This window comes from Ascaphus truei, chromosome 3 (assembly GCF_040206685.1).
Source record: "Ascaphus truei isolate aAscTru1 chromosome 3, aAscTru1.hap1, whole genome shotgun sequence".
NCBI lineage: Eukaryota > Metazoa > Chordata > Amphibia > Anura > Ascaphidae > Ascaphus > Ascaphus truei.
The window spans coordinates 253,106,445-253,119,662 of NC_134485.1; the positions used below are offsets into that span (position 1 = coordinate 253,106,445).

Below are 13,218 nucleotides of genomic sequence, written 5' to 3' on the forward strand. Positions count from 1 at the left end.
GCCACTTTGATGATGGGGTTAGGGGTTAAGGTTTTTGCAGTAGGGGTAGCTTTGGTAATAGGGGGTGTTGGAGTAAGGGGCAAGGTTAAGTGACTTACTTTTGCGGCGAAGCAGCCGGTGGCTGAGTGTCCCAGCGGTGAGTTGAGCAACAGCTAAACACCAGTGGTCATTTGGCCACGGCAAAATGGTCGTGACCAAATGTTCTAGAACATTACATATTATTCACACTTCAGGTAACGTGTAGGCTGCTGCTAACGGTATGTGGAACAACCAGATGCTTTACAGGCAATTGGTTTTCCACGTGTGGGATTTAAACAAGCAGGAACTTAAACACAGAATTATTAGCATGTTTGATGTTATATAGTGCAATAAGAGGCAATAGTTTTCTGCAAGAAATTCTGGAATTTCAAGTACTGTCTCATCTGCAAGCACTTCTGTTGCAGAAGGAGATTTCTAGACTGCAAGCTGATACAGTATAGGCAAGATATTTGTATCCTTTTGCTCCACACAGGTACTACCCCAGAGAGGCCACTGCTGCCAAAGAGGCATCCCAGGAAGATTGCCTAGCCCTAGACAACTGTGTGCCCTTGAAGTGCAAGTTGTAGATCGCACGCACATCACACAATCTATGCCATTGCACAACTCTGTTACACTAGCAGGACAGAACTTAACCACAAACACCTACTGCAACGGAGGAGATAGGGATCCCAAAAGAAAAGGCAACGCCTCTTGGTTGATTGCATTGCAAGGGGTATAGATCTGGAAACATGTAGTGAGGGGGCGGGGGAGGGGGGCGAAGAGTGAGGTAAGGGGCCTACCTGGCGCTACAGCTCAGTGGAATAAAAGGTGCATTCTGTGAATTGTTAAAGCAGCAGGAGAGGGAGAGCTAGATGGTCATTTATCATTGTCTACATAGGGACTAATGATCAGGCTAAAGATACAATTAAAGTGCAGGAGGAATTTAGGGCGTTGAGGACAGCTCTTATGCAAGTAACATCCTCAGTGGCTCTCGGGGGTATTGCCAGTATATAGGTGTGGGGAAGGACTTCACTAGACTAATGCGTGGTGTGAAGGAGGGATTTGGATTTATTGGACAGCTCTCCCAGGGATATGAACCTATATAAAGAAAATATATCCTAGTTCCCTTGCAAGGTGGATTCTGGCTATTGAGTGAGCAGCTCAGATGTTTCATTAGCAAGTACGCCTACTAGGTGAAGGGGGATATGAATCAGGATAAAACCAACTGCCCTGCAAGAGGATGAGATCAGGTGGGTAATATCCAGGGCAAAGAAGACTGCTTAAATAGGGGGGTGGTGGGGGACCAACAGGTGGTGTACAGAGGAAACAGAAGGAAGGGGTTAAGAAAAGCCGTAACCAGACTCTTTAGGCTGTGTACAAATGCTCATATAGTTGAGGAAATGCAATCACAAAACTAATTGCAATAATCACAAAGGACGATTCAGAAATTGTGGCTACTACAGAGTATAATGGTACAATGAAAATGAGAACCGGAACATACGGTAGCTATCCCAAGTTACAATATTTAGATAAGGACAGAAGGAAGAGTTCCCTTTTATGTGAAAAAGAAATGCTACTTTAGTACAAGGTACTGTAAATTTGCGTAACCAAAAATAACTGGCAAGGTTGCCATTCGTACTGTGGTGATTTACAGACCTCCCTGGACAAGAAAGGAATTGGATAGGGTTTTAATAGAAGACATCAACTAATATGACTAAGAGAGAATCATTTTGAGAGACGTCAATCTGCCAGATGGCATGTTGGGATACGTCAATTTTCCCGACTGGCGCGTTGCAGGTTCAAAAGCAGCTGCATCCTGCATTCCTTGCAGGCAGCAACTCAAGCAATTGGTAAGGGGCTCACTCAGAATACAAGGCTGAAACCCTAGAAATATGTACAACAGTTTAGATGCATTTGTGGGTGAGAACCAGTGACCAGCAGTGTGGTTTGCTATCAAGAGTAAGGCAGAGTCATACCAGACAAACTAAGATTTTTTAGAAATATTAAAATATTTAAGGGATTCTTTGGCGGGGGGGGGGGGGAGAAGGGTGGGGGAAGAGAAAGCAGATATGGTTCTCAAGAGGTAGCAGGTATTGGTAATATAGATAGACCGAAAGAGAGAATATCATGTTAAGCAGAAGGCCAATTAAATAATCAGATGTGCAAAGGCTGAGTAGCCCAGTCAGCAAAGGGGACAAAAGATTTAAGCATAAGCAATAGGAGAAACACAATAGCATGAATAATAAAACTAAAAACCGAAGAGGTTGGCACGTTGAGGTAGACAAAGGTATAGCAGATCACCTTTATTATGATTGCCCACTCTTCGGTGTAGGGGAGGGTACAAGGTTATACATGGAAATGTGGACATAAGTCCTGGTGAAAGTTTTAAAACTGAAAGTGAACAAGCCAAAGCAGTCTGATATGAACAGAGCTTTACACACCATTAACTGAACTATTGAACCAGTCACTATCAACAGGTGCATTTTGAGATTAATGGAGAAGAGCAAACAGTGCCACTTCATAAAAGTAGCATGTAGTCAACTACAAGCTAGTGAACCTGATTTCAGTAGTAGTGAAATGCAGTTGAAATTAAGAATGATTGAATATAAAGTCCAGAGGAAAGGGACATGGGACATGGGAATCATTTAGCCGACTTAAAATCTTGCTGGCTTTACCCACTGCTTTTAAGTTGTATAGGGAGAGGTATTAGCAGAAGAGGGGTGGTGATGCCACTTTATGGACTACTGGTAAGACCTTGTCTATAGTATTGTTCACGTCTGGAGACTATCTCCAATATGGCATACAGAGAATGTGCAAAGGGGTGCTGCTAAAGTGGTGTGTGGTCCAAAAAAGGGCTCTTAAAAATGTGGCCTGTGGGCCAAAGGCGGTCCGCGAAGAGCCTTGATGTGCTCCTTTGATTCAGCTGTCCAAACAGTTAGTATGAAATTAGCAGAAGCAAAGTACAATTTGACACAAACTCACTTGTAAGTCAAGGTAATGTAAATATATATGGTACAGATGTTATACATGCTTGGAATTTTTTTTACATTTATATTCACGTTTTTAAATGAAAAAATACATAATAAGCTTGTGATCCATCTGCTCCTAAAGGTTCTCCAATCTGGCCCCTTCAGAGAACTGGTTGAAGAGCCATGGCCTAAATCATAAGACTTGGCACGACCTTATTATGTGCAGATTTGGAGGAGAGATGGGGTATGACAAACTTTCAAATACATAAAAGGATTTCAATAAAGTACAGGATGAAAGAATATTTCAGGGAGGTCATACTCAAAGTTTGACATTGGCAGGTTTGGGATATGGCTGAGAAAATACTACTAAAAGGGTGGTGGATTCATGGAATAGGCTGACAGAGGTGGTAGGGGCTAATACAGTAAGGGAATTCAAACATGCTAGGGACATAATTCTATCCTAAATACAAAAGAATGCCAGGGATCAAATGGGGTCTGGGGTTTTAAAACAGATGGAAAAACAGAGAAGATTTGGTGGGCTAAGTGGTTCTTCTCTGCTGTCAAATACTAGCTTTATACGCAAAAGTAAAATCTGTACATGCACAATCGTTAACAAGCTCATCTTACCTGGCTGAAAACCGTCTGCCATTTGAGACAGAACCAGATGAAGACGTGACATACACACTGCTAATTGATCCCTGAGCCATTTCTGCAAATTTAAGGAAAGATTAAGCACCAGTCAAACACGATCAAGTAAAACAATAACGCTTGTAATAAAATGATTCTTAAAATGTTGTGCCAGCTTTATTAAAAAAAAAAAAAAAATTTTTAAAAAAAATATATATAAATATAAATATAAAAATATATAAATATATATATATAATGAAGTACAAGTACAAATTTAAGAAAGCCAAATATGTCACATTTGTTTTTTTAATTTCTTGATACATTTATGCTGATTAACAGTTGCCTTCACTTTGAACAATTTGGTCATGTTCAGGACTTAAGCCAAGGTGAAGAATTTTGAATAATTTAACTAAGCAGCCTTCTTAGCAAGTAGAAAATAATTTTAGCTTGGTCGTATATTAAATAAAAATGCAAGTCACTGACCTGTCACATATGGTTCTAGAGCCTTTGGCACGAAGCTCCGTGCTGTCTTTAGGTCCTCTGCTGAACAACTTCCTGACTCCAGGCCACATGCCATCCCCATCCGCTTCAGTACTTCAATATCGTCATGGATTTCAAATGTGTTGTCAAAATTAAAAAGGTATTCAAATCTGGCACAACAAAATACATGTAAAAGCAGACATTTTAGGTCAGCATTAAACGTACACATTAAACACCTAAAGCACAGGTTAAAGTCGATGCACAGATGTCAGTCCATCTAAACTACCATATTACCCTCCTGCATGTTTGTCTTGCTCTTATCTAATGTTCTGTAATAGATCATCTGTTTTCAATGATTTACAAGTAATATCCTTTTATTTTCAGAACAAATAAATTAGGACTCCTTTATGATAGCGATCACGGATTCTTATGATGGTTTACTTTGTGAATTTGACACAAATCTGAACATTTCAGAAACCCTCCAAAAATATAGATTAGTTTTGCTGGTATTTGTGTGTATATATATATATAAAAAATCCCACATACCATGGTTCTTGTATTGCATGGGTGAATTATGAGCAGAAAAACAAAAATCCTTACAAAATATACACAGCCCGTTACTGCAAGAGCAGGTAACTAATATAATGGGAAAATAAATTGTGTTTTTAGCAAAAATGCCAACAGTGATATGCCACATAGGCTTTGACTATACAGGCATACCCCGCATTAACGTACTCAATGGGACCGGAGCATGTATGTAAAGCGAAAATGTACTTAAAGTGAAGCACTCCCTTTTTCCCATTTATCGATGCATGTACTGCACTGCAATCGTCATATACGTGCATAACTGATGTAAATAACGCATGTGTTACAGGCTCTATAGTCCCCCCGCTTGCGCACAGCTTCGGTACAGGTAGGGAGCCGGTATTGCTGTTCAGGACGTGCTGACAGGCGCATGCGTGAGCTGCCGTTTGCCTATTGGGCGATATGTACTTACTCGCGAGTGTACTTAAAGTGAGTGTCCTTAAACCGGGGTATGCCTGTATAGGACATGATCAGTTTTTCATAGCCATGTTTGGTTTCTTAATCAGAATCAGACAGTGAAGACTAGCATGTTTGTGTTTTGTCGTAAATGGACTTCAACATGTAACACTAATGCATCCTCCAAGCTTGAAAGAGCATTCTGGATAAGCTATGCTTGTCTTCTACAGGAAGGAGCTATTGTTACACTACTAATATTACAGGGCAGCAAACCTGCCTTCGTGTAATGAGCTCTTAACATTCGGAAACAGTTTATGCAAGTCCACCAGGAGCCAGAAAACAGAAAAGGGTGACCTTGAGTTAGAGGAAAATCAAATAGTTCACAGAAGCAACACAAAAGGCTTTTGTGGCAGACCCTCTTATCAGGGTAAGGAATGTAACCATTACGCCACAAAACATACCAATCACAAAATTACATGATTGGGCAGCATAGAAGTGGCTATTAACCTACTTGTCATTAGAAATGCTACAGTCAATTACTGTCTTCTTGCTGGTGTTCACAATGATGAATGGTAAGTGTATGACCGAATTGGATGGAGGAGGTCTGTGCGCCTGTAGCTCTGTCTGACGGTTTCTCTGAACTAGGTTCTTGAAGGCAATTTGCTGAAAGAAAACACTACCATGTAGAACAAAGCAACTATGTAGAACAAAGCAAGTTATTCTTCTAAAATAAGAATGTGGCAATATAAAAATAAAATATATGTATGTGATCTACATCAAAATCATGTGGGTATGTACTGTACAATCCCACTAACAAATGCAGTCAACATAGCTACAGATGCACAAAATTGTTGCCCAATTTATGATCTAATTTATTTATGTTTACAAATTCTGCACACAAACGGAATGTGCATTTTAGTATTACAATTCTGTCACTAATTTACAGTTGAGATGCTAAATGTTTTGATATTTGGAGGTCCTATATTCATTGTGATTTACAAAAACCTTGTATCTGCGTTTATATTCCCATGTCTGGTCAGTTCTTTCATATAACAAACGACACTAGATATTGTCATGATCAAAACTACTTTTTACACAAGGAAAATGGAATAATGACTTAGAAAATGTTATGTTTTATTGAAATGTAGCTTCTATCAGAGGCGATTTAAAAAGGTTTTACTATTGCTGGACACAATAAAATGCATTTCAGCTGGGCAGCACATATTGAAGGGAAGTTGGAAATAAATACACTATGTAACACCTATTTTTTATATATGTTTATTTTCATATTAAAATATAAAACCAATATGTTGTCTAGAAAGAATGATTCAGTGGCACATCTTAAATAAGGGAACAAGTTGCAAGGAGTTTGTTCCACACCCACAAGTGCACATTGCCTGCAAGGTAGAAATCGTAAAGAACTGCAATCTTGGTATATCACAAGTGCTGTTGCGCACCAACAAGAAATGTAAAAAAAAAAAAAAACACAACAGTACATGTGAAAAACACAGGGGAGGGGGTGTCAAAGAAAAATCAAGGCTATTTTAGTAGATGCTTTGCGATAAATCTGAGGGAGAATTGAGTTCTTTACAGATATATGAATCAAACTCAGTGGAGCAGTATGAACAATTTTTCAATACATTGCCCTTAAACGTGATTTGCTGAATTGTAGTTGGTCTAATCTCAGAAAATCCCCTCTGGATGCAACATTTTTGGCAGAAAGCCTTCCTTCTTACATTTAGCAGTTTGCATGGCATCATTAAGCATATTGGACATCGTAGCTAGCAATTTCAATATGGGGACAAGAAAATCCAAGAGTGCACAAAGCCTTATGTTGTCAACATGCTTAGCTACGAAGAATGCTGCGTATTGAAATTACAACTCTAACATTCAAGTGGAGCAAGATATGCAAATACGGTTTCTTGCTACACAGCAAACATAGGCTTTTTCATCTCATTCTACCACTTTAGCACAGCTTTCCAAGCAAAAGAAAACGTGTTTTTCTACTAACTGGCCTTTTTACATCACATTTTCCCCCTCTTCAATCTAAGGCAGCACTCATGGTGGCGGTGCGGGCGCACCCTACTGTGGGCGCACTTCTGCAGCCCCAGTGATAAGTGCACTTGGCTGCAGGAGATTGGGGAGGCGATCTGGGGCGTGTTGAACGTGTCACAAAGCTGGTTCACCCTCATTGGCTGAACCAGCTCACGTGACTCTGACATCACACGACTGCAGCCCCAAATTAAAAATATTATTGTCTTCCCAAAATGTAGCAGCGTTAACGCGCTACGGCAGCGGGCACTTGAGGAACTACAATAGGAACACAGGTAAGAGTTCCTGACGTGTGTGCACACGTAGCGACGCCGCCACCATGAGCGTGGCCCAATTCCATTTTGAATGCTGCGGCTCGAATCCTCTCTATATCTACCAAGGTTACTTCAACCACCCCTCTCCTCAAATATCTTCGCTGGCATCTTAAGTCCTGCATATCCTTCAAATGTCTCCGGTCCTTCAAGACATACCTCTTTACGACAACTTCTCTCATGGACGAAACTCCATGCTATCCAGCACCATCCATCCCCCAAAACCTTAATAGATCCAGATGTGCGGCTGGACCATACACCACCCACACAATCAGTGGCCAGTATACATTTTTGTTTCAACATTGCCCCTTTATTCCCTCTAGATTGTAAGCTCTCCGAAGCAGGGCCCTCATTACCTTCTGTATACATTTGCACATGTCTGTCCTTACTTGTATGTCATTCAGTTTATGTAATGGAGGTCACTCAGTACCCCCATTGTCCCACACTGCTGAATGTGGGCACTTCACAAAAAGGATAATACCCCTTCATGAATGGTCATCTCTGCAAGCATGCCTCCTCTTTACGTCACTAGTCTTCAATGTACTGTGGGAAAGCACTCAAGCAGCACTTCCCTACACTGTATTAACACACTCCCACTGTCACTATCTTCAAAACTCAACTACAACCCCCCTCCTAGAGAAAGACATGTCACTAAAACTACCTCTAATGTTAAAGCTGCAGTTCAAGCTGCCGTTATATATATATATATATATATATATATATATATATATATATATATATATGTGTAGAGGTATCAGTACCGTGTTAGCCGAGCTTCAATAATCAAAAAATAAATAGATGATACCGTTCTCCCCATTCAATATCTGCATCAATACAATCTGCACACTGACAAGTGATTAGCCAAGCTGCAGATCGATACATTATCCTGTAATCGATCGCTTGCTCCGGGTTGTTTAATTCTGTTCTTGCATAGCATTTTGGGCAATGTAGTCCTGGAATATGATTGACTGAGCAGTTACTAGATACAATTGGTGCACTGCTAGAGAGAGAGCGGGGCTCAAGAGCCAGAGCCAATCATAAGGGGAAAGGGGCGGTCACTTTGGAAATACTTCCTACATTAGAAACATTACAAATGTCTTTAAAACATTTTTTTTTTTTTTTTTAAATGCTACAAGTATTTTCTCATAGTACAGAACTGATTTATTTAAAAACACACATGTAGGATATTGCTTGAACTGCTGCTTTAACTTCCTTATCACAAGACTATAAATTATGTTTCACTCTTTCCATCTTTATTAACAATTAACCCATCCTACAGCAGCAGCCATTGCCTGGTTATGCCATTTGCACTTATTGTATCTGTCTCCCACTACATTGTCTAGATTAGAAACTCTTCAGGATAAGAACTCCCTCCGTCTCTATTTAGGTCAATAGCACCTTTTCTGACCTTGTACCATCTTGTTCAGTCAATGTATTCCTCATTGTTTTATATAGTGATAAATATATACAAAGTAAGGAAACAAATAATCTAACTGGAGAAATCACATGGATGAAAATTATAGCACATTTATAAGTGGAAACACTGATGCAAATAAAATATTAGCATAGCCCTGTAAAAAAAATGGCATGCTGTCCCACTGGTCAAACACCAATGTTATTTTCAAAACCAAAAATCATCTTAACTTGCAAACATGGAAAGTTAAATAACTGACATCTATAAAACAAACATAAGACTATTACCTGTAATATAAGTTCTTGCAGTTGAGACTGTTTTTGCTTTATTCTTTCGAGTCTTCTTTGTCTCTCCACCTAGATGAATTGACCATTATTTTTTAAAGTTTCATATTTTTTTTGGGGGGGGGGGGGTGTAAGGTCTCAGGTGTCCACATTCCTAAACTACTTGTTTAATTTTAAGCCTGTTACCAACACAAACCATTATGCATCACTTCAAATCAGATTTTGGCCCCCACAGTTAATTATTTTATTTAGATATAGGATAAAAAAATAAAAATAATAAAGTCTGTGGTGTTAACTTGAAGTTTTTTTTATTTTTTTAACAAGTGAATGTGACAAATCTGTGCGCCTACAAGTTTAACCACTTGCACTTATGGTTGGACACAAGCTCTGTGTGGGACTTCACCGTTAACAGCTACACGCTTGTATGTTAATAAGTCACAGCAATGTGATTAACCGAGAAGGATTTTTAACTCCCATTTGAAAGTTTATCCCAGCATTATTTACACACATTGCAAGGCACAGTTAAGGGTGCCTCTTCTTCTTTCACTCCATGGTACCTGGCCTGCAAACATGGAATGGAAATTTATCATCATTAACTCATTGCATGGAAACTAAACTGTTCACGGCAACACTCACTCCACAGCATGGCAAAAATCTAACACTACAAATAGTCACCTCCTAATAAGGTCAAACTAGAGCTCAGTGATGAACTAAGGAAGACTCAAGCAAAGCAGTTTAAAAAATTTTTTTTAAAGTTTGTCACTACAGGTACTCTTTTTTTGTTTATGGTGTAAATCGGAGATGCACGCCCATTGAACCGGAAGGGGGCTGGCAAGTGCATGGTCCTTCTAGGAGGGTGGAGAGGAGGGTGATTAAGGCAGATCACCCAAGAGAACCTTTTTAGTTTGTGTATTTACCCAGTACACTTAAGCAAAAATCATAAGCATAAAGTGTGCTAACTTCACCAGACACTTGCCTCTACATTTACTGCAATACGCCTACCTCTAAATTTTGACATTCCTGAGCAGAGTTTGTAGGTAGACCAATCCACTTTATTTCTTTCTTTTCTTTAGAAATAATGTTCATAGCCATAAGAACATTTAAGGCATCATACACACGACGTCTTATATTCTTCTGGTCATACGCCTGCTATAGTATGGGAAAACAAAAAAAATCTAATCAGTTACTGTGTGGTGAAGTAAGGCCAAAACAGTATCACTATACAAAGCGTGGCAACTCCTACAGCACCAATTATATATATTAAAACAAATAGACTTTAAAACTCAATGTTAAACATCATCATACTTACGGATTCATTTGGCGATATATGGCTATCTGCTGTACTGAATTCTGCCACCAATTCATCTGCCACCTCATTATAGGACGTGGTGCCTTTCTTCTGTACTTTCTCACAAACCTTCATGGAGAAATGACGCAAGCCCTTGCCATTCTTTTCACCTTTCTTGTTTCGCTTCCTGCAGAAAAAGATGCATGTAAAAATAAAGAAATAATATATAACTGCGCGCAATGACAGCATGTCGTCATAACGTGATATACAGGATTCGTGGTCTGACAAGAAGTTAACCTTTTCTACATTAAAATAAATAAGTTACATAAGCCTTTCCTCATCACTATAATTTTTGTATCCCTCCCCATAAAACCTTTACCATTTATAAAAACATTCAAAAAAAAAAGTGATATAAAGGATACAAATTAGAAGATAATTAAATGTTGATAATTACAAACTCCAGGACAAAATCAGTTTGAAGCATGCTATATAGCATTATTAGTTTGATAGGCGAATATGGGCTACCTGTTAACTTTACATTTTCAGATTCAGCCATATGACCAGATTTTAGTTTTTCCAGGGTCGCTATAATCTGAGCAACTGTGGAAGTATGTATGTATGTATGTATGTATGTATGTATGTATGTATGTATGTATGTATGTATGTATGTATGTATGTATGTATGTTTTTGTTACCTGGGAGATATGTTTTCCAGTGTGGGAAAATCACCAAGGATTTATACCAAACATACAAAACCCTAAAAGCAATATTCTTTCAAATATGCACTCTGTGTAGTCCAAAAGTTTGCAATGGCAGACATTTTAATTTCAAAGATTGGTTGCAAGATTTTATTTAATAATATTCCATTAAATGTTTATTTAAAAAAAAAAAAAAAAAAAAGAGAGAGCTTTGAAAATGGTACACTTCTAAATTTGATATGATGGAGCATCGTTATAGGAGAGATCTAAAAATAAAGACCATTTAGCATGTACAAGACAAAAGGATAGGTAAGCTGGGTACTGTGGAGTTGTAAGATACTTGTGTGTTCCTCACTAATCAATTCATTTCTTTCACCTGCAGCTTCTCTACTGGGCTCTAGAGGGCGTCAAAAAACATTCAGGACAGAGCCCTTTATAGCACTATCCAAATGTCAAATCTTTTGGGCAGCTAGGTGCTCTTAAACCAGCAATTATCAGCCTCATTTTTACATCTCATCTGATGATAAAATAATAAATCATTCCATCCCAAAAGATTTACAGGTTAGTACAGTTATGCAACTTCAGACAGAAGCATATAGTACCAGGACCAGTTTAAACTAGTAAGGGACTTTGTCATAGCCAGCAATTGATTACTCTTACTCTGTTTCATGTGGCAATTCATTAGGACAACACTTGAAAGCAAAATGGTGCTTACCCTGCAGACCAAGGTGAGGAGTCTGCAGCCTGGTTCTGTGATACAAAGTGCGTGTTGGGCGTATGGGGACTTCCTAACAGGATGGTATTTGGTGCAGATGGTCTCTGGGGTGTCCCAATAACCTGTAGTTAAAGTAAATTGACGAAATGGAGAAAAATAAATGAAGGGAAAGAAAATGAAACTACAGTCTTAACATGTCTAACAGGGGGTTACTTTGCTTACAGCTTTCCTCTGTTCCCATTCAGCTGCCAGATCGACCACAAATAATCTGCAGTGCAGAGGATAGCAATGTCCATGAGTGCACTGCTTCTAGCAGACTTCTCAGCATGACACCAGGAAAATATAGTTTCAACTGCAGGTATTGATATTTTGTATATGGCCAGGTGAAATGCCAGCTGTCACATAGTGAATTCCCCAAAACTGCCAACAGCGGTTGATCATAGGAAAAGTTTCGGAAGTCACACGAAAAAAAAATATATACATTGTCAGAGTACCTCTACACTTTTTATCAAGTCTCTAGAAAATGCTATGGGGGTTATTCAATAAACCACATAGTTCTGGTCGGGGGCATTATAGCATGGAAAATCCCCAGCACTAATCCCCCTACAAATCAGGACTTTAATGAATAACCGATTGCTAAGGTAATGTCTCAAAATTAAGTTACCAATACTTTAGCTAGTAATTTATGAGTGACCAGTGAAAATCCTCCATTTCCATATTGTCTGAAAGATTTAAAGGGCACTGGCAGTACACAATAGTTAAGCAACAGTAATAAATGGCAGGAACGAATAATGCATTGTGTTAAGAGATTGTAGTCATGGAATAAAACAAAAACCCTAAATGGAATTCTGATAAATAAGCCTGGACAATAGTCATGTCACCAGAGAAATATTTGCACAAACACCCCAAAAAGCAAGAAACAAAGGAGAATAGAACGCTCTGAAATGTGTTCTTAATCTTAAACAGGACATCACTTTAAGTTACTGTTGCCTCCACACCCCAAGGTGTGATAGACATACAGATAGAAAAAAAAACAGTTTTAAGCAACTACCTATCTATCTCTGACTTGCCAGACCATGCCCAGCCAGCCACACAGCAAATTAATTAGTACACGTACATATGTACAAAATTGATAAAGCTGTGATGACGGTATAAACCAAATTAGAATGTTAAAACCCTGCTCAGACAGGAAAGGTCCAACCAGAATTATGTATACACATTCTTTAGGCTACATTATGATGTGAGACCGTAAATTCTACGTTACAATGGTGAAAAGCATTTCAGTACAATATCTGCCATACCATGTGTCTGCTTAGTACCGATCTACTTATGCAATATCACTGTACTGCAATTGCAAAGTGGGATACTATGCGGTCAGACA

General features: G+C 38.9%; 1 protein-coding gene across 5 annotated transcripts in view; it reads right to left on the bottom strand.

The window, feature by feature from the left end:
* Window positions 1–13,218, bottom strand: part of TFDP1 (transcription factor Dp-1) — a 45,246-nt gene that overhangs the window by 793 nt on the left and 31,235 nt on the right. For all 5 annotated transcript variants that reach the window (XM_075590625.1, XM_075590624.1, XM_075590623.1 and 2 more), the window contains 7 exons: window positions 11,838–11,959; window positions 10,446–10,611; window positions 10,139–10,285; window positions 9,140–9,208; window positions 5,587–5,738; window positions 4,098–4,264; window positions 3,615–3,696 (listed from right to left, as the gene is read on the bottom strand). In XM_075590625.1, the coding sequence (XP_075446740.1) occupies window positions 3,615–3,696; window positions 4,098–4,264; window positions 5,587–5,738; window positions 9,140–9,208; window positions 10,139–10,285; window positions 10,446–10,611; window positions 11,838–11,959 (905 nt within the window). The remainder of the gene's footprint in view (window positions 1–3,614; window positions 3,697–4,097; window positions 4,265–5,586; window positions 5,739–9,139; window positions 9,209–10,138; window positions 10,286–10,445; window positions 10,612–11,837; window positions 11,960–13,218) is intronic.